This window comes from Crocodylus siamensis, chromosome 1 (assembly GCF_052110815.1).
Source record: "Crocodylus siamensis isolate JL-2025a chromosome 1, ASM5211081v1, whole genome shotgun sequence".
Lineage (NCBI taxonomy): Eukaryota > Metazoa > Chordata > Crocodylia > Crocodylidae > Crocodylus > Crocodylus siamensis.
This window is the reverse complement of record NC_143395.1, coordinates 162,927,464-162,948,820: the sequence shown is the minus strand read 5'-3', so window position 1 is coordinate 162,948,820 and position 21,357 is coordinate 162,927,464. Positions and strand designations below refer to the sequence as shown.

Here is a 21,357-nt window from a genome sequence, read left to right as displayed (position 1 = left end):
TAAGCATGAGAGTGAGAGCAGTAAGTTTTTGTGGTATAAACTGTAACCACAGACTGATTTAATATGGATGTTTGAAGACCTGTCACTGCTGCATGTTTTTTGTGAGGATGAGCCTGGGCTGAACTGACGTAGCCTAAGGGCTTTGTATTTCTGGAGCAAACTGTAGGACCAGCTTAGGTACTGTTGCTAGTGGAAGTGTATACCAAGATGAAGATACCCCCAACACTTTGATATTGGGAAGTGTGTCTCTTTCTTCCCCCCCCCGTTAACATCTACTGTGTCACAGTTTCACTATAATGCCTCCAGTGTCTGTAGCCAGTTACTCAATTTCTGAACCTAGGAAAAGAGTGGACATGTCACTAAGGAGGTAGTCTCTTCACCTTTCCAGGCAAGTCTTATTTCAGCCTTATTGAGATGGTCAAAGAAATTCTGTGAGAGAACCTGGGATAATTTCAGTAGCTATACCATGACAGCAAGTTTGTAAGAACTGAGATAGCAAAGTCCATTACTTTCCAAGTGCTAGTGAAGAACCTCTTTGTCTTTTGATGGTGGTTGTATTTTTAGTGTCCACTTCACAAGGCTGGCCTGTGCGAGATCAACTCATCCAGCACAACCACCGAATGCAAAGATCTGTTCCACCTTGCTGCTCAGTCACATATTTGACAACTTGCTAACATTTACTACACCACCACCACCACCCCCCCATTTTGCCTCTCACTAGTGCCAAGGTGAAAAACTACATCAGGGTCAGAGCAAGAGTTTGAGAGGGGGCTAGGACCTTATGGCTTTGTATAGTTCAGCTCCTCATGAACAGATGGCGTTTCTGGCAAAGGCTGGGAGAAAGGAAAGTACTTGGTTACTTTGCCTTCAACTTCAATAGAAGCAATAAAAAAAAAAGTTTCTAGTGACCTAAATAGGAGCAGGAATGATCTTTCTGTTTGGATTTTAACTTCAGATGAATTTCAGTTTTAATAAAATAGGAAGTGCCATTTTAATGACACCAGTGAAATTAAAAATAGGGATTCATGATTAGAGTCCTAGAAATAGGAAGAGATTTTAATGCAGGTATTTAACCAATCATCACCCCACAGGGAGGCTAAATAAGAATTTACCTGTATATAAGAAATCAATAGAATGCGCCTTGGATGCAGCGCTTTCTGTTGTGCTCACATGCAGATACAATGGAAGCCATCAATATTTCATTCTGCAATGTCAAGGAGAAGGAAAAGAAATAGATCTGCCTTTTTTTTTTTTTTTTTAATAATGTTTTAGGACTAAGGTACAAAAAAAAAAAAAAACCCCAAGGAGTTGATTTTTTTTTTTTTTTTTTTTTTTTTTTTTAAGACAAGTGATTAATGAACTGCCATCAGCACATCCTACATACAGGGAATATAGTTTCTATATAGTATGAACACAGAGATATAAAATAAATTATATCCATCTTGGTTTTTTCCATCACAGTAGGAACTCAGCATATCTATAAAGTGACAACAAGAATAGGAACCACACCCAGACCCAAACAAAACAAAAGAGATAAGAGGGCAGGGGAGGAAACAAATCTGAAATTGAGGAATTTCTGCTGAAGTACACACCCAGGAAAAACAGAAATTCTATAGATAATGAAATAAAACATTGAACATTTTTCTTGGCTCAAGGCAGATTCTAGATAGGATAAAGCGTAAATCATTTGGGCAATGAGCAAGGGCTATTGCTCACAAGCACACATTCAGTAATAGATCATTTATCTGGGAGTATGGGCTTACATTTAAGATAAGAACACGGGCATGTAGTATGCACTATACATACTTCTGCAATGAAAGGGAAACTGGTCACTTGACAGGCAGGAGAAAGGCTATTCGCTGCCCAACAAGCCCACCCCCATGTATTATTTGGGGGGCGGTGAAGCCAAGGAAATTCTTCCCTTCTGGAGCATCTGATATCTGCCTCCTAAGAAGACTCAAACTATGTAGGGAATACCTTTGTCATCTCCTCTCAAATTTTCCTTTTGGTTGTATTAGTATTTGCTTAGCCATGCCCTGAGAGTAAGACTCGCACTGGAGTCCATGGGGGAGAGAGGTGCTCAGTATTTCCAAAGGATTTCTCCCACCAGTAGTGGGAGAATTCTAGCTGTCGCATTCAGATCAATATTTCTAAAGCATCTATACATTTGGGTAAGTTCTGATCTGCTCTTTTGGTTCAGCCCAGAAAGACCAGGGCTATTTGTAAAAACAAAAAACCACACAAAAACATACCAAAACAACAACAACAAAAAAAGAAACCCTCAGATCTAGAAGCAGGTTGAAGTTTTAGACATCTGCACTGGTCATGGGTGCTTGTATCTGGAGATTTGGCATTGGCTCACTTAATTACGAAATGCCATTTTCTTTGATCCACAGCTTGGGGACCTTTGTGTGGCTTCTCCTTTACTAACAGGAATTTTGCAAATCTTGGAACATAGCAGAGACCAAATTCAAACACCACAAGAAACAGATGAAGCTCAGGAATGGCTGGAAATTATCCTCCGAATCTTTGTGCCTAATCCAACCCACTCTTGGAAGACAACCCATTCAGTTCTTCCCTCTACCCAGATTCACCAGCTTCTTCCGTTACCTTTTTCCTTTCCTTCATCTGTATAAAACTATACATTAGGAAGCAAGGATGACACAGGAAGAGTTAGTTGCATATTATCATGAGAAAGGGTTGAGCTTTTGTTTTGCTTTATGGTTTTTTTGTTTTGTTTTTTTTTTTTAATACATGAACAACGTTATAATTCCAAAAGGTGATTTCACATCTAGTAGTATAATTTAAAGTAAACTTGCATCTCTGGACCTCCCTCTTTCCCCTCCCCTCTTGCTCTGGTGACCTCTCCTTCACTCTGTTAGTTTTCTCTTGGAAGGAGGGAGGAGATGGGAGGGAAGCTCATTTGGGAGCTCATGACCCTCCAACTTGACCTTTATGAGATGATTGGCCAAGGCAAACTCTTCATCATCCAGCATCCCGTCCTTGTCGATGTCAGCCAGTTTCCATATCTTGCCCAGCACAGTGTTAGGCAGCTTGGACCTCACCATCTCTTTCTTGGCATTGGCCCCAGTGATTTTACCATCAACAGGTGAGAGTGTGTAAAAGATCTCATCATACATGGGCTTGTCCCTGGCTACCACCCATTCTGCATCATCGATTCCTTCTCCTGCTCCTTCCCCATAGCCATGTCCAAATGGACCATGCAAGGTGCCTTCAAAGGCTCCTCCCTTCACCATCTGGACAGGTCTTTGGGACTCTTCTTGGCGTACCAGCACCATGAGCTGTGCAATGTCATTTGCCAGCATGTCTTCCACTGTCTCTAGCAGTTTGCTTTTCAGTGGCTGGAACTTGCTGAAGTCTTGAGCCTGTAGCTGGTCCTTAAAGAAGAACAAACAACAACACTAGTGAGCATGAATGCAACTTAGCCATGTCTGCCAATGAGCCACCACACATCTCAACACTGCTTTTGCTGCATGTTCCAGACTTGTATCCCTGATGCTCTGTGGTCCAAGGAGGGAGGTCAGAGCTTTTTACTGATATGGTAGTAGCTTCCACCCTCACAAGCCACAGGTCTCAGACATAACACAATAGTATTTTATGGCATCTACTATGGAGTGTGCTATTCCCTGCTACTGTGTGCAAATAGTACACTTCAAGATGAGAAAGGAGCAACCTATTTCATAGTACCAAAAACAAAATAAAGCAAACACACACACAACCAACAGAAATTCAGCCTACCTCACAGTTTCAGAAACAACTGTAGTGTTGCTGTATTTCAACAGCATGCCTTTTGCACACACTGCTAACTCAGAGTACCCTAGGGGTATCTATTGATTTCATTCTCTCTTCTGTAAAGTCAGGGCATGAGCTGCTTACCTGCATGGATAAGGCAGGAATCTTCCCACACTGCGTAAGGGGCTGAGTACCTAGTTGGATGAGGCTGTTGCTCCACTATGATTTTGGTCTTAGTCTTACCTGGTATGACAGTGCCTAATTTTCACAGCAAGTAAAAAGTCTTTAGAGCAAGTATTACAACTTCATCTTCTACTGAGCAGGTGATTAATCTACAGCCTTATCCTTCAGCCTCTACTTATTAAAAACAGTGTCCATTTACTGCAAAGAGTGGCATAACGTTCACATCTTAATAGCCAATGAACTTGAACTTCTAAAAGGTCCACACTATGAGGCCATGCTCTCAAGGACTTGGGAGGACTTTTTTTTTTTTCCCCCCTCCTTCTCTCCCCCCACAGCAGGTTCCAGCTGCCCCATGGAGATCTGTTAATGACTTCAACAGTGCACTAATTGGAAACAGGCTGCCTGGATGGAAGCCAATGCTGTATCTGTTCAGATCACTGCCTGTTAGCATATTCAAGACCCTGATCCAATGCTAATCTGTTGACTTAAAATGGACATTACATCAGGTCCTCTGGGTGTAGCACAGCAAATGTGCTTCTCTTTTTCAAGATTGAGGGAGAGAGAGAGACAGACACATACTTCTTCTCACATCAGGTTTCTGGCTCACTTTTTTTTTCCCCTTGCAAAAAGGATGAAGAAAGAATGCAAAGGTTTAGCCTCTAGGGTGTGGGGGTAAGAACTTCTCCAACAATCTCTTGTTAAACAAAGGGATATTACATGTACTGATGAGGCAGTGAAAGTTGTAAGCCCAAGGCCTAGAATAAGTGACACAAGGAGCTAAACAACTAGTAGAAGAGGTTGCGTCAGACTCCAGAAGTGAATGCATTTTCTGTCTGCCAAAGGCTTTTAAATCTGCCATTGGAGGAATTTTGATGTCCAGATACAGTCCAGACAGAATACAACAGAAAGTTTGCTTTTGTACTACTAGTATCCCTTCACACACTTCCACCAGCACAAGTTGAGCATCCTTTCTGACCTACTCAGCTGCTGTAGTGCTCTTGCCTTCAGTGTTCAGTGGTCTAGCCTGGTTCATCTTGTGCTTACCTGCATCCTTCTCAGATTTGGGAAGTCTCCTGGTGAGATCTGGTGCTCACGTTCAATCCGGGCATAGATCTCCCCCAGGTTGTTCACAAGCTCCTTCTTTTTGTTGTCTTTACCAAACACTGAGGGCATTTCCTTCTTTAGGGAGCTAATGATGTAGGCATGGACCTGAAGGGTACCCCAAGAGATAGAAATAGAAAGAGAGTGTTAGAGGGACTATCTAAGCTTTACCATCAATAGATGGTACACATACAGCTACAGTTAAATGCAAAAATCCTTTTCCATTTTTCCTTTCTATTCCTTAGAACAGTTATTTCTCCCTGCCCATCTTTGCTGATTACCACTGCAGTACAAATACATGCCATTTTCATTTGTGGACCTATTGATCTGCTACAGTAAGGAATGGTAAATATTTAGACTATACCCCTTAGGTGAACTTGGAAATGTACTGGTAATATTGTTGATGGCTGTTTCATTCTATGCCTCCACAGATTATAGGGATGAGGATTACCTGGGCATTATTTTTCATCATGGCCTGGCAATGAACATACCAATATCCAACAGAACATAATGTGCAGTGGATATGAGCCACCAGCTCAGTGAGATGGAACAGCCAACACCCATCCTCCACCTACCAACAAGACAACCCACCTTGGCTAACCGTGCACGCTTGATGAGATCATTCAGCTTCCGCAGGGCTGCATTGCGGGGTAGGCTTTGAATATCCCTGAACAGGTCCTGCTCCTCTGCTTCAAACAGCTTGCGGTTGTCAGGGATGAGCAGTGGGTGGGACCAGAAGGAGCCAATATAGACCCTGATCACCTCTGGTGTGTTGACAATCTTCCCCAGGGACCACATGAGGGCACCATACACCCGCATCAACTGCTGGGTCTCAATTTGGTCAGCCTTGTTGAGCACCACCCTCATCTTGTCCTCATGGTTCTTCAGGGCCTTGATGACCTCCGAGAACTCATCTGAAATGTCCAGCTTGTGAGCATCAAAGAGGAGAATGATGCGGTCGACCCGCTCAGCAAACCACTCCAAGACAGCCGCAAAGTCATAACCTGTAGGGGTGGAAGGAGAGATGCATATGGGAAAGAGGGGAAGGCATTTACTGTGCATTAAAGTTTACTGCACAGCAAACTGGTGTAGGCCAGTGTCTATACATGCAGGCATTAAAAGTGCAGTAATGCTGTGGACCAATTTAGGACTAAGGTTAAACAAGTCAGTCCATAGTGTTACTACACAGTAAGGCATCTACATGTGATACTGTGCGGTAACTGAATTGGGCATAAAATTTGATACCTGCATTATGCAGGTATCAAAATTTACACCCAAGTCAGCATATTTACTATGAAGCATAGGTGTGCATTTATAGACACTGCTTGTACTGCACAGTAATTTCAGTTAGGCCAAACTGGCAGAGGCCTAGTATGGTACTACAGGTTGAATAGACTTACTGGTATACTCCAAAATCCAGTTAAACAGGATGCTAGAAAAATCATCGTTTGCCTCTTCTCCACAAACCTGGACCTCAACACTTGTGCTCCCCCAGCCCCGGCTTCATCAGACACTAACACTTTTGTGGCTAAAGACATGACAACTGTCAGTAAAAGAAACTAGTAATCTTTGGACAAGATACAGGTGGAGCACCCTGACCAAGCTTGAAGCCCACACATGCTAACTGCAGTATTCACAACCCAACCTGGAGTAGCTCTGCATGTAGCAGCCTGAGAAGCAAGTCTAGCATCTTTATTGTTTTCCATTAGCATACTCTACACACAAGCTTGTGTGCAGAGTAATTATAGCACCTGTGGCGAGACTACTCGAAACATTTCTCCTTCCCAGTTAATAACAGTGTATTTTCATGTCTTGTATAGTTCCATAGGGCTATCTTTGGCCTATGGCATGCATAACAAAGGCCACTAATGATGGGTTTTAAATGAGATGCATCATAGGATAATGTATGCCAAACATTCAAAGTACCATAGATTTCATATCTTTCAAGTGTACTTTAATATCAGATTTGTTAGTAATTCTAGGGATGTACCAAAGTTCTCACACACCAGAGTTCAGAAGTCATGTCCAGGCCTTAGGTTCTTGGCCTCTTTTCTGAACACTTCACCTTGCGCAACATTAGCATGGAAAATATAAATATAAAATTTTCTTCTCCTGACCATCTGGGATGCCTGTTTGCTCACAAGTCTCATGGGAGGCAAGCAAACAGCTGAAGAGCACCCACTCATGCTACTGTTAGGTCACTTTTTGTGCTGCTCAGCATATTGACTAGCTGTTGGCCTCAACTTGCTATAATCTTTTAGGAGAAACTCAGATGCTCTTACTGCCTCCCCCACCATATGAAGCAGCCCCCCAGGAGGAATGGAGGCAAGAGCGAGAGCACCCTAATGCTTCAAAAAACTCACAGATACAGAAGGCAAGGATACCTGGGCACTGTTCCTGGTTTTGCACTGACTATGTGACAGTAAGCAAAATCTAGAGCAGTGGTTCTGACCTTTTTTTTTTTAAAAATATACCAGCAGCCATTTGTAAATATTAGCAGCCATTCCTAACCCAGTGCCCCTCACTCCTGACCTATGGGGCAGGCCCCCTCCCCTCCAAGCTGGAACCCTGCCAGCCTGCAAGGGAAAACACACAACACACAGTTTCCCTGCTTTCCTCTTTTAGAGGAGAATCCATTTTTTAAATTTTGTTTGCAACCCTTTCCTATATTCTTGCAACCCAGTTTTGGGTTCTGACCCATAGGTTAAGAAAATGCTGATCTAGAGCAGAGCTGACTAACAAAATCACCTAGCTTGCAGAACCACACCTGGCCAGTAGGGTTGCCCACAAATCCCAAAGTTTGGAGGCATGGCAAGCGGTAGCAGCATCAACTGCTTTTCTACCTGGAACAACTATAAGTAAGACAAGTACAGTACACCCATTCCAGACCAGCATGCCCTGCAGGCCTGGGGGTATCAGAAGTCAAAGAACAAGATATTATACAGATTAACACACTAATACTGCCCCCCAAAACAAACAAAGACAGTTGCTAGGCAGCGAACGTACTGTACTGATTGGAGATAAACTTTGCCTGGATAGGTTGGTGCATCTAATTCAATTACAGCAAGTGGTCACAAAAGTTTCACCAACTGGGTCAAGAAGGCACATATTTGAATTTTAATACCCCTTGCTTCTCCCTGCCCTTCCCCTCAGGCCAAAGAAGAGAGTGAATACATACACTACAAGACACCCTTGTAGTCCTCCAATAATGTTAAACAATGGCACATTTCCCAGGTAGAACAGGGCTACATTTTATCACCAGTTTAACATCCTCCTCCCCCCCCCCCCACCTGCCCATCTCTCACCTATTGCATCCCATTCCCTCTGATCCCCACTGCCCAGTATTTGCATTTTCACAGACCTGCATTTTGGCTTCCCAAAAAACCAACAGGCTCTCTCTATGCCCGAAAGCTTGCAAGGAACAATTTCTCCAACTATTTAGTTGGTCTAAAAAAAGATATCACATCATCCCAAAGAACCTAGTCTGCCTAGGGACCAGCCATACACAACAGACAGCATCCCTCTGTGCTACATTAAAAGGTACCTCTAATGTGATGTGCAGCCTGCCCCTTCCTCCACAGCTTGTTCTGGCATCATCTTTTGACCATTTCATTGAAATAGCTACATCTTTGCCAAAGAAAGAATTAAGCCCAGTGATCAGAGCTAGTGATTTCAGAGGCTCTGTAAAATGTGTGGGGGCTGGGATTCACCTATATCCCTCATCAAGTTGCGTCAGTAAAACCACTCAAGAGTTAATGTTAGGCCATGGAAAGTCCCAATGTTTTATAGTCTACTTGCATGTGTTGTGCAGTATTTGACACTCAAGGGAATTTATGAGCTTTGCTCCTGTTTGCACCAGGGAGAAGGATAAGCCTTCCTCTTGGCATGCAGCTGCTATGGTACTGTAGCTTGACCTGCAGTTGCTTGCACCCATAGCTGTGGTTTTATTCAAAAGGAAAATAGAGTTTAGAAAGGAATTTAAAAAAAAAAAGTTTATAGAGGAGAAGCAAGAAGGAAAGTGGGGAACACTGCATAATGAAACCTAAAATGATATGAAAGAAGTGGGCACTGGAAATGGCCAGGGGAGAAAACTGCAGTTTACACTGGATTTCAACCTTCAAGCAAGTGTTATTGGCAAATGACCTGGCAATGGTGCTCTTATCAAGCCAAATGCCTGGGGAATAAGTGAGCAGAAGATTTTAGGTGGCCACTTTTTAAATAGATGTAAGAGTGTAGGATTCTTAACCCTCAGATATTTAGGCAAATCAAATACTAGATTAATAGGCCTGGCATAAATTCTAGGGCAAAGATTGAGACACATGCCAAATACAGATTTAAAATAGGAAATATTTTCCCCCCCCCTACAATGGCTTTCACAAAATCAGAACACTTTTTTTTTTTTAGGTAGCCAAATGTAGATTTCTGGTGTTAAGCATGGGTTTTAAACATCTGGGGCTTAGATAGGAACACGGGATCTTATTCTCACTCTCATTGCAGAGGGACAGCTGTATATCATAAGTGTTGGTGGAATTACTCTTGACCGACTCCAGTTGATATTAAAGCATGGCCATGACACCATTCACTAGATCATATTGCAAGAGAGTCAAGAATTTTCTACCCCCGATTTCCCTTTGCTGTTGCCGTGGGACATGGGGCAGTTCTTCATCCCCCGTCCTGAGCCATTGTGGAATGTTGCTGAGTACTGGCAGAAAGCTGCCAAGGACTAGCTTACACTTGGCTGCATTTCAGCAGTGGGTGAAGTGACCCAACGTAGTGTGCATATCTCTATATTTATCAGCATAGATCAGTAGGGTGGAGGGAGGAAGGAGGGTGGGTGAAGGGTATACAGAGGAAAGTTAGCTTCCCAAATGCTTTATAAAAATTGAACAAAGAGGCTACACGAGTCCAACAGAAAGTGGGAAGAGAACCTGCTGTTCAATTCTATGTGGTGGTTTTGGTATATGCCACTTTCATGTCTGTGCAGCAGCAAGTCAGATCTTTAAAAATGCACCCTCATGTAACTGATGTTGCTTCTTCTACTACCTCTAGGTTTAGATTCAAAGGCATTAAAAGGGAAATGAGTCCCAATAGCATTGTGCTAGAAGCAGACAAGATAAAACAGGATAATTATTTGTTTCCGTAAGATTTTTCCTGCAACATGCAGATTTCCTTCCGTCTGTTCAAAAGGCACTCCCCAGATTTATCCCAAAGCTGACAACTCCGTGAGTCACATGGTGGATTAAGTCCAGAGAGAAACAAGACTTCCCTACCCAGCCCAGATGTCACACAATCCCTCTAGCTAAAAAACACTTTAGAGTTTAGTTGCATAGGAATGCAAGATCAAGCAAGGATAGAGAGACAAGGCACTTATTAGCATCAGATTGCCTTTTCTGGCTTTCAGTTTCCATTGTTCTAAACTCTGACCTTTTTGCAGTTTGGCTTTGTCTTCCTAACCTTTTGGAAAGTTTAAGCCAGGTTTCAGCGAGAGCCAGGGGGAAGATGAGTGAAACTGAGAAAAGTTTGAAGACTGCCGTAAATCTCTGAAATGGCACACATGTTCTACAGGGGATAGAAAGGATGAGGGCAGGAGGTAGACAGACAGTGGGGAAAGTGTGAGAAAGACTGAAGAGGGGTCACAGACTGTCCAAGGTGAAGAGATGTAGAGTGAGAGATGGGAAGTGATATGAGGAAGAGAAAGGGAGCATAAGATGGGGATAAGTAATGGATGCTACATTCCCCGCCACCCACTCATGTTAAACCTAAACCCCCCCACAACAAAAGTCCCAAACAAAACAACCCCCCCCCCCATGTTCCACTCTAGAAGTAGCACTCCTCCAGCAGTCTCCTCCCACCCCTGATGCATTAGGCATGTACATGCTTTTGTAAGCTTGATTGTCGATATTCCTCAGAATTAAAGAAAAAAATAGGAGAGGCTTATACAAATATATCCCATCATCATTCCCAGAACAAGCATTATCCTGCTGAACACTTCCGCTCTCCTCCAGGCTTATATACAAACACATAGATCCACCACAAAGCTAGCCATTCAAAGCACTAACAGCACATGAGAAATTAAGAATTTCCATCTATTTTTATATGTACCCATGGAGGGCTGGTAGCAATGTCCCAAGTCTTGAAAGTGTAAATATTTCCAAAGCAGAGGTACAAGTGATTTTACACAGCACTGCAAATTTCATTGGTTTCCTCAGCCAGAAAAAGATGTGTTAATGTCAGATTTCCAACACTAACATTTACATTAATAAGTTATACTGGAACACAGTGATCTTCTCCTTTCATGTCGTTTATTGTAGTGGTTTAAGGACTAGGAAGACACCCAAAGGCCCAATTCTAATGTAAATCAAAGATAAACTTTAGCAATATCATCAGAGTCCAATGTGTAAAATTGAGTCAGAGCAGTGTTAGGTCCCAAGTTTCTAAACAGAACTCTTATTCCTGGTAGCCAGCCACTTAAACTCTTCAAGAAAACAGTTGGGCTTTGTGTAGAAGTTATAATTTTTTAAGTCTGTAGCAACCAGGCTGGGCCAGGCCCTCCTTGGTTCTTTGGCAAGACTTTCCAAGTGTTCCACACCCAGAACAAGCACTGGATTTTCCATAAGAGCCAACATGCCAGTCAGCAATCTAAATAAGGGACAATTATTCAGACACAGTCAGCCTCCAGTAGTTGCCCGTGTTTCACTTAATATGCACCTAGATTTTCAAGAAATTTAATCTATTTTGGTGCCTAAGTGTTTGCTGAGCACTTAGTGGTGCTGACTCTTGAAACTCTAGCCCCCAAATTCCAAGTATGGAGCCCTCCTTTCCTCCCCCCTGCCATTTAAAAAAAAAAAGTCATTAAAGTCAGACTTTTTTTTTTTTTTTGGAAAAAAGTAAGAGTCCTTAAATCATGCCTCCACAGCTATCAGTGAAAGCATTGCCAGATTATCATCAGGCATTAGTCAGTGCACTGATTAAGAATAAATGCTATGCATAAATAATGTTAATTGATTTAAGATGAGTGGGCATAACTGTCTTTGCTTAAATAAGCAAGACCCAATGGAATGTCTGCAAGACACAAATGGCCAACATGCTCAGCTAGCTTCAGCTATAAAAAAAAAAAAATTAAATATCTGCAGTAAAAATTAAGTTTCACAGAATCTCCAGAAGATACAGGCCTTTAGGTCAGTGGAAAGGTATTTAAAAAAAGTTTCAAAAGTAAAACTTTGCCTCGTCAATGCTGGAACACCACAGTGATCCTATTCCAAAACATTTTTAAATGCCATATGCATACAAATATATTACATATAATAAAAATAATAGCTATGGCTGTATTGTAAGCCAGATCTCATGATATTAAAAAAATAAGTTTGGTTCATTGCATTTGGATGTTTCAACTTTTAAGCCTTTAAGTATTGTACTTGAGATTTGAGTAGCTACAAAAATTAGAAACTTTTGATGGAAGCAGAGAACCTCATTTTATCCTGTGAGCAGCAGGAACTGAGGTTTTAAGTAGAACAGCAAATATTGTTGCGAGACTTACCATAAAAAAAGGTCAGAGGAATTGGCAATGCTACAACAGCATTGTGCTAATGGAGGAGACCCAGGGAGTTGGAACTGACTAATGTAGCTTCATCCCTCGGGTAATTCAAATGCTAAAATGTAAAAAAAAAATCGGACAGGAGCACTGGACACCAAGTTAGAAGTTTGGAAAAAAAGGGGGAGAGTTCTAAATTTTGGGGAGCAGAGTCTCACACTGTTCATATCACTGGTAAAGATGCTTCCTGGCAAAACAAGCTTTGTATCAATGTCCATTTAAAATTTAGCAGTTTCCCCAGCACAAAGACAGGTCTCCCTCTGCTCCTAGCAAAGGGATTTCAGGGAGAAACTCTCAGTGGACTTCATTGTCACATAAGCTGCTACTCACTTCAGCTTTAGATTGTACCATTAAAACATGCACAACTGTCACCAGACTAGCTGCCACAAAGAATGACTATCATTCTGTGCCCTGCATTTAACATCACAAATGGCTTCTATGAATTCCTTTAAAAATCAGAGGAGAAAAAGAACAGGGCTGCAAATGCACATACCCTTGGTTACGCAGCTCCTTAAGCTGCACTGGAGCCAGCACAACTAGAAGCGGGTGGATGGGAAAGACTGTAATAGTGCATGTTGGAATTGAAACCCAAAGGCAGTTCCAAGTCCCCAGCCCTTATCTTCAGGGTAGGCCAGCACAACCCAATGGGGGAAGAGGAGAGAGGCCATTTGAAGGATTTTTCACTAGAGATGGAGGAAGAGACACACAAAAGGATAGGATTAAAGCAGCACTCAGAATTTTAGGCATTTACTCCAGTCTCAGCTCACCAGATGGCTAAATACTGCCCATGTGTAACAAGACTGAGTTTAGTGGAACTGCATCTGCTTGGGACTATATTTAGGTCTTGGCTAGTGTGCAGCTGTAAACCAATAGTTAGCCAAGTGTGTAGGGCTTAGCCCTACTGCGCTGCACTTGCTGGAGCAGAGGAGTTATCAAAGGATTGATTACTAGCTTATTTAGGAGCATGGCACAGAATGCTACTCCATACAGGGCATGGATGCAAAGTATGCCCAGAGGTAATGTGGAAGTCTACATGTAGGGCAAAGAATTAGGAACTTGTGTTGCCAAGTCTGTGCGACCTGGTAGAGGGCACACCCTCCCTGATGTCAGTTATTCCCATTTCACAGATATAGTGATTACCTCCTCCCACTCTTTTGCCTTGCCAGTGGTGAGGAAAGGATAAGCCATGTAGTGCCAGAATAATGCTTTGAAACAGCAAAAGCATTCAGCATTAATCAAATTATCAAAGCAGCCAAGAAATCAACTGCTGCTTTGATGCAAGTATCTTCATATGGACTTCAATGCAGACCCAGATTTTCTTCCAGCTGAAGAGAAGGGCTGAGTACATGCAAGAGAGCATGACAAGCGCTTTATGTAGATGCTGATACCCATCTCAGCACAGGAGTAAGAGTAGATAACAGCTGGTCTTTCTGCTCAGGCCAGGGAGCATCTTTGGAGGTACTGCAGACAAACCCTTTATATCCTGGGGAGCTAGTTTCCACCCCTAAAGCAAAGCTGCACTGACCCTACTGGTACCTGGAGGCAAGGAATGTGCTGTACTTAAGGATCAGAAGGCAGATCACCACAGGCAGCTTCTGAACAAAGTCCTTGGCCCCAGTGGGTTGCACAGCAATTACTGCTAGCAGTGGAATTTGCTTCTGGCAGCAAGCCCTGTGATGCTCGCCCTGCTGGGCACAGCAACACCAGTGATGAAGATCTTATTGCAGACTTCAAGGACACAGCCTTTCGCAATGACAGTAGAGCTTTCAGCTGCAGCTAGTTCTGGGACTGACTGTTCATACATTCAGTATCTCAAGGCTCCATAGGACTTTACTTAGTCACCCTCCCAAAAGAAATGTCTGCAAAGAACAGCGGCTGGGAAATGCCCGTCTATCCACAGAACAGGTTTACAGCAGGCTGCACTCTTGGGACCATATTCTTAAGACTTTAGCTCTGACTGGTGGCAGGGGGTGGGGGGGCACAGGCACTTCTAGGACAGAGAGATGGTCTCTCACCTGAACCTATCAGCAAGCAGCCCAGTTAAAAGAAAGAAAAAAAAACTCAAGAACAAAAAACACCTTAAAATACTGGTGTTCTAGGGGGAGGTAGGGAATTACCTGCCTACTGGGAAATGGACTGCCATCCCCATTTGATAGTGGCCTAGAAAAAGGTCATTGGAGTTTGTCAACATGAACTTTGGCTGCATTAAGTTAGCAAGAGGCAATGTTCCCCCAGAGCTAAGATCCATAGATATGGAACAGCTCTTAAGTCAGCTTGAATCAGTGCATCACTGCTGTGCTCCAAATTCCCCTGAAACACTAGTCCAGGAAGAAGCCTTCTTAACCATTTCAAGGTCTCAGCGAAGAAGTTTCAAAGGTCTTCACTCATGAGCCCAGACTCACTCAGGTCTCACTTAAGTGCCCTCCCCACCCCCCCCCCCCAAAAAAAAAGATCATAGCAAGCTGGGAGAGGGGGAGAATGCCGTGGTGTCAGCAGTTCCTAGCACTCGCTCTTCTTAGAAAACACATTACTGCTGCACCTGCCACAGACATCCATGAACTGCAGTGGCTGGCTAAGCAGGTTGGTGTTGCCAATGGGGTCAGCCCGAACCCATGGTAACTGGGAGTTAAAACACGCACTTCTCTTAAACTTTCCTGGAAGCCCCTCCTTCAGGCAATCACCACCTTTTAGACCAGCATTTCTCAATTTCTGGGTCAAACCCAGAAGTGCATGGCAAGAATACAGTATGAGAGGGTCAAACTGAAAAAAATGGTTTCTTCTTTAAAAAAGGAGAAGAGGATGGGAAGCTCTGGCTTCTTTGCAGGCTCCCAGAGTTCCAGCCTTGAGAGGCTGCTTCCACCACCCCCAACCAGCTCCACACACTGAGGGGCTAGAGGCAGAGGACAGTGGGTCAGAAGCAAGGAGCACTGGGCTGGACTGGTCATTGATGTTTTCAAGTGGGTCCTAGTACAAAAGAGGTTGAGAACAAGGGCTGTGCAAAACAGCAGTGTTCTGCTTCGACAGAACAGCGTTTCATTTCAGAAGCACAATTCCATCAAAACGGTTTTGCTATTGTTTCAATGTTCCCCCTATAGGCTATAATGGAGAAGCACAAAACAGCTTATAAAAAGAAACAAAAGAAAACACTTATTTCTTGCCCGATTCTGATGAAACTTGCAGTGATGGTAGCCCCTTCCGAGGGCATGAAACTTGGCAAGTTTCAAGGAGATAGGTTCAGAGGTTTCTAGGAAACTGCATCTCAAGCTGCTGACAAGCAGGAGCAGCGCAGGCAGATCAGGGGCCTGCAGCCCCAGGAGGAGTCCAGCAGAGCCCCTGCAGTAGTCCCAGGGGTGCAGGCAGGCCCCCAGTATGCCTGCCAGATGACAGAAGGCTGCTCCTGTCACCTGGGACCCAGCACTGAGGTACTGAGCCAAGCTGGGGGGGGTGGAAAAGCACCTGCAATAGTTGGACTCAGCTTCCTAGTGGCTCTCAGCCCTGTGGAATTCAGCCTGGTGGCAGGTAGTGCAGCACAGCACTGGCTCTGCCCACCTTCTGCCACTGGGCTGAGCTACATGGGGCTGGTGGAGCCGATCAGAGCACAGCCCAGTATTGGGAAGTAGACAGAGGCGGCTGCAAATCGGCTGCCCCACAGAGCACAGCCCGATGGCAGAAGGCAGGGAGAGCTGGGGCTGTGCTCCCTGCCAGGCTCAGCCACATGGGGCTGCAGCTGCTGCTTGGAGCGCAGCCCTGGCTCTCCCCTGCCTCCCCACCACAAGGCTGCCATTTCAAAACATTTCAATTGGCCTTGTTTTGTTTCGAGGCTCTTTCAAAGCCTTTCATTTAGTTTTGATTTTGCTGTTTTGAGCTCACAACAGCACCGAAACAAAAACAGCTGGCAAAGCTTTGTAAAGCCCTATTGAGAACCACTGCTTTAGATCCTTTGTGCACAGTATGCCACCTATGGCAGGAGGGGAGAGAAGAGATGTGACCATCAGGGGTTCCCACCTCCTGCATGGTTAGGGGCTGCACACCAAATTATGCCATTGCCATCTGCTCCCCTGCTGAGGGGTCCCCAGAGCTATCTGGCCACAGGTTCCTTGAGCCCCATGAGTTGTGTTACTCAGGGTCAAGGTACAGAGTGGAAGCTGAAGGAGGGAGGGGGAGCCTGGACACTGGCAGCAGCAGTAGGTAGAGCAATGGTGGGCAGGGAATGACACCTGGACTGGAAGCTCAGAGGCTGCAGGTTAGCTACTCAAAAGGTTGCTAGTTAGAGAACCCTGGTGCAAGTCACCATAGCTCCACTGTCTTCAGTACAGCCAGAGTGATTCACAGCAACTGAGGACCTGCCCTTACCATTATGACCTGCACATATTTAACACTGCCTTTGTTTTATCCAATTATAACAGTTCCCCAAATCATTATGACAAAAACTTGTGGGGGCTATTATTCAATAATTCAAGATGGAACCAGAGTAGCATTCCTGCTCTTTACTTCATGCTGGGGCCCAGTCTGCCTTTGACTCTCTCTGCATTCAAAGTTCAAGGAGTTACACTAAGGAAGGAGGAAGTTGAGGTAGTCCTCTAGCAAGCAAAAGTACAGAGAGGTACAACATGAGTAGTTCACCTGATGCTCTGAAAGATTGATCTAAAGGATATAGATGAAAGATAGGAAAGACTGTGCCAGCAGTTACAGGAGACAGGCATATTAGGACAGGATTTGCTTGCATTAGGACCTGGTTAAAAATTAGGTGTTTGTCTTCCTTCTTCTAGTTTTATATTTCTAGTTTTTAGGTATTTTTTCCTACCAGCATAGGAAAAAAAAGCTAGCTTTGCCTCCTCACCCCCACAAATATGGAACAAAAACCGATTCCAGTCTATTCTATGTATTTGAAACATTTAACACTGCCTTTGTTATTTTAGTTCTCAGGAAATAAGACTTCAAAAACATGTAGTTGATTCTAGCCAAGAACTTGAACATTTTCCTATTACTGGCTATAGAAAAGTTCACTGAAGCAACAACATTTTGCAAGAACACATTCAGTTTTGTAAAGATGGTGTTTTCCAACAAGGAACTGTTTCTGTTAAGTGTTCCTAACAATTCTAGTCTATTTTGCAGTTCTACTAACAAACCTCACCATGAGGTGCAGTAGGTCTCACCTGACAAGAATAAAAGCTTGTTACATACAGGGTTGTTTACTCATGCGAGAGTGAAAAATGGGGGGGGGAAAAAAAGTTACAAGATCACCCTTTCTGGGATGCAGAGATGTGTAATGCTAGCACTGGTGATACTGGAAGCCTTAAGGGAAAGAAATGCATTCCAATGAAAAAAAGGGGGTGGGGAAAAAAAGTAGTCACACCTGGTAGGATCTGTGCTGGTAATAAAAGCAAGCAAGCATCAAGACATGAAGTACACATATATTTCCCAAATCTGAACTTAAGATTGTCACCAGAAGTCTATCTGCATTTCACCCATCATTGGGATAATGCTCTTCAAAACAGTACAGGCATGAACTACTTTAACCTCCAGTGAAGGTAAGTGACAATAATATCAACACCACCCCCCTTTTTTTTTTAAAACACAGACAAGCAAACAAACAGAAGTGTTACAGCCAAAGTTTAAGACCATCAGCTCACAGGATGCCTAACCCCAGACATTTAGAATCATAGACACCTAAGGCTAGAAGAGACCTCATCTACTCCAACCCCTGCTCAAGGTATCCCTGACTAATCCATTTTAGGCAAGTGTTTGCCTTAACCTACTTTTTCCAAGTTTCAGAGACACCAAAACACACACCTTCCCACACAGCAGCCAATTCTCAAAAAGTCAGCATTTTCTGATGAAAAACTCTCCTACTGTTCTGAGTAGCTCACCACAGTCACTTCTGGGAGCCCAGTTTGGGACCATTTCTAGTCCCATAAGAGATTAAAGTCAGTCCCATAAGAGATTAAAGTCAGTTTAAAAAAAACAAACCAAAAAAACAACAAAACAAACAATAAGGTCATGAGTTAAATGAAACTCATAAAAATCTTATATTGGCAAGAGCAATAACTCAGAATCCAGTCAGACTGTTTTGTCCCTCATACAGAAGCCATTCCTGGCCTTACCTCTGCTAATTCTTTGCTTCTCCCCTGAAAGGATCCCTGGAGTATCGATAACACTGATGCTCTCTAGTACTGCATTGGGCAGCTGGGCACACACAAATCTGTATTTAAGAAAAAAAAAAGAGAAAAAGTTTAGCTGATATAGCAGAGGGCATTACTCAGATCTCAGCCAATTAGCTCTACATCCCAAACAACTCTATTGACAATGGAATTTTGCGCGATTTAAAGTGGTGTAAGAGATGACAAATCTTAGGGGGCTGTGCAAAGCTTCAGTCTCCAATTTGTTTCGGCAGAGATTTGTCAGCCAGGTCTCCGAAACGCACAAAAAAAAAACAAAACAAAAAAACCAAACAAAAACAGAGGACCTTTTAATCTCTCCGAATAGATTTGGACATAGACACCACTTTAAGTGTTTTTTCTACATACCTCTAGGTAGCAGGAGCTCATGAATGCATCCCACAGGATCCAACAAACTCTGCAGTAGACCCAGAAGGGGACCAGAAGCACTTCTAGTCCACTGGGGAGCATTCTGCCCTCCCTCTTCCCCCTGCTGCTCAGCAACTGGTGCCTCCTGGGTCTGGAGGGGCACCCAGGGCCCCCCCTGCAGCTAATGGCCAAGCTGAGAGGGCCCCCCCACACCCTCCCTGGTGGATCCGGAAGTACTTCAGCAATCACAAGCTGCGCCAATACCTCAAGGTATGTAGGAAAAACCATTTATAGCAGTCTGTCTGAAATCACAGATTCCCTGAATCAGCATCAGGTCTCTGGATTTGGCTGAATCAAATCAGGGACAGTGATCCAAATCAGTGTTCCTAGTTTGGGCCAAATCCAAATTGAATAGGGCCCACTTTGCGCACCCCCAAAAGTCTAATCTCTTGGCCCCTTTGAGAAACCATGTTTAATGCAACAAACAAAAACATGTGGCAAGTTTTTCCACGCAGGTCTCAGCATTCCAGTTATTGAAGCAAAACCAGTGTGGATGTTCTAATGCAAAGAAAACAGTTTCCAAGTATTGTTGAAACAGCAGGGAGGAAGGGGGTTGTTTTTGTTCCCTTAAAAAGTCTTCTGGTGTGGGGTTATGAACTCAAGTGAACTACAACAATACCTCCTCTGGAAGAATCAAAAGCTTTTAAGACAAAAAGAACCTGAAAGCAAGCCTGGCTTTATATAGAAAGTAACATGAACTATTTCTATATTGCTTAGGGTAACACCCAAAAGAAAGTGAAAAGCATAAGTAATTATGAAACAACCATGAGCTAGTGTAATTGATAGATGCCTCTTGCGATTGGGTCCTGGAAGGCAAAAATGAAAGAAAAAGAGCAGTAACAGGGTGCTGCAATTTGGAGAAGTCTATTGAGGTACCATCACAGTAGGAAGCAGCAGCAGCACAAGAAGCATATTTGCTCCAATCCAGAAGCAAGTTTGGGTCACACAACATCTGGATCCAAATGGGATGGGTGAATACAGCCCCCTGTTACCAAGGCTTCTCCCAAATGAACCCTGGACAATATCTGGACAAACAGACCAGTAGCTGTGTCCTTCAATACTATTACACTTTAAAGTAAGCTTCAGAGCCAGTTTTAACAAGAAAAATTCTAAATGCTTAACAAATTGGGGAGTCTCAAAATTTCTCTTGCCCAAAGTCATTAGGAATTTCAGTTCAGATTGAACTGCCCTCTACTATTCCCTACTTGGCAAAGGATAATGTGAAAGAGGGCATTTCTACTTGCATAGTTCTTGGGGGGGCAGGGGAGCACAGGGCGGTATCTTTGGCTAGGTTTCCCTCTACATCAGAGAAGTAAGAGCTGGAAAGATCTTTTCGGTCATGTAGTCTGTGCCGGCCAACACAGAATTGTTCCTTGCAACATTCTCCCCCCTGCCTTCCCCCCAGTGCTTTTGCTGGGCTAGTTTTAGATGACTAAGGCAGAAAGACTTTCACCACTTCCCTTGGGTAAACTATTCCACAGAGGATATCAGATCCAAGGAATCCAATGAAGTGCCAAGCACGTGTGACTGAATTCTGGGGAGAGGGGCAAAGTTTCTCATGTCTCTTTATGCCCGTTGTTCCCAAAAACCCAGAAGGGCTAAATTCATACCCAATACAACCAAGACAGTTTCAGCAGTGCTGGACTTGGCTGTCTGTTCTCTACTGCCTTAAAATATTCACAACTGAATTATCCAACTTTGAAATAGTGCCCTTCCTTATGGAAATCCTGACTATAGTTGGAAAGATCAATGGACCAAGAGGAAAAATGTTTTTATCTGGACTGACCCACAGTAGAGGCAGCAAAGGAAGAGAACAGTTAACCTCTAGACCTGGTAATAAGAGCTCCAATTCCCTGCCTGTGCAGGTCCTGCAAGTGTGACCCAAGCCACCCAAACATCTAATGAATACCATCTAACCCCAAGGAGTATAAGCTCTCAGGAACCCTGGCTCATCCTGGTCACAGACCCAAATCAAACTGCAGTAAACTAGCATTGCTCCATTCACTTAAAATGACAGTGCCCAGTTTTACCAGCTGAGGATTTTGCTTGCAGCTTCTTGCTGAAAGAATAGGTGGGCATAACTTTATGCAGCAGTTTTTGGTGCATTAGCACCTCCAGTGCAGCTGTGTGTACTGGTCACCT

At 43.6% G+C, this 21,357-nt stretch overlaps 1 protein-coding gene across 1 annotated transcript in view; it reads right to left on the bottom strand.

Moving 5' to 3' along the window:
- Positions 1 to 256: 256 nt before the first annotated feature.
- EHD3 (EH domain containing 3) overlaps positions 257 to 21,357 on the bottom strand; it is a 36,434-nt gene continuing 15,333 nt past the window's right edge. Inside the window, exons 3-6 of the mRNA XM_090047326.1 lie at positions 18,733 to 18,830; positions 5,629 to 6,041; positions 4,981 to 5,145; positions 257 to 3,398 (exon numbers count right to left, since the gene is read on the bottom strand). Of these exons, the coding sequence (XP_089903452.1) occupies positions 2,871 to 3,398; positions 4,981 to 5,145; positions 5,629 to 6,041; positions 18,733 to 18,830 (1,204 nt within the window). The 3' untranslated portion in view covers positions 257 to 2,870. The remainder of the gene's footprint in view (positions 3,399 to 4,980; positions 5,146 to 5,628; positions 6,042 to 18,732; positions 18,831 to 21,357) is intronic.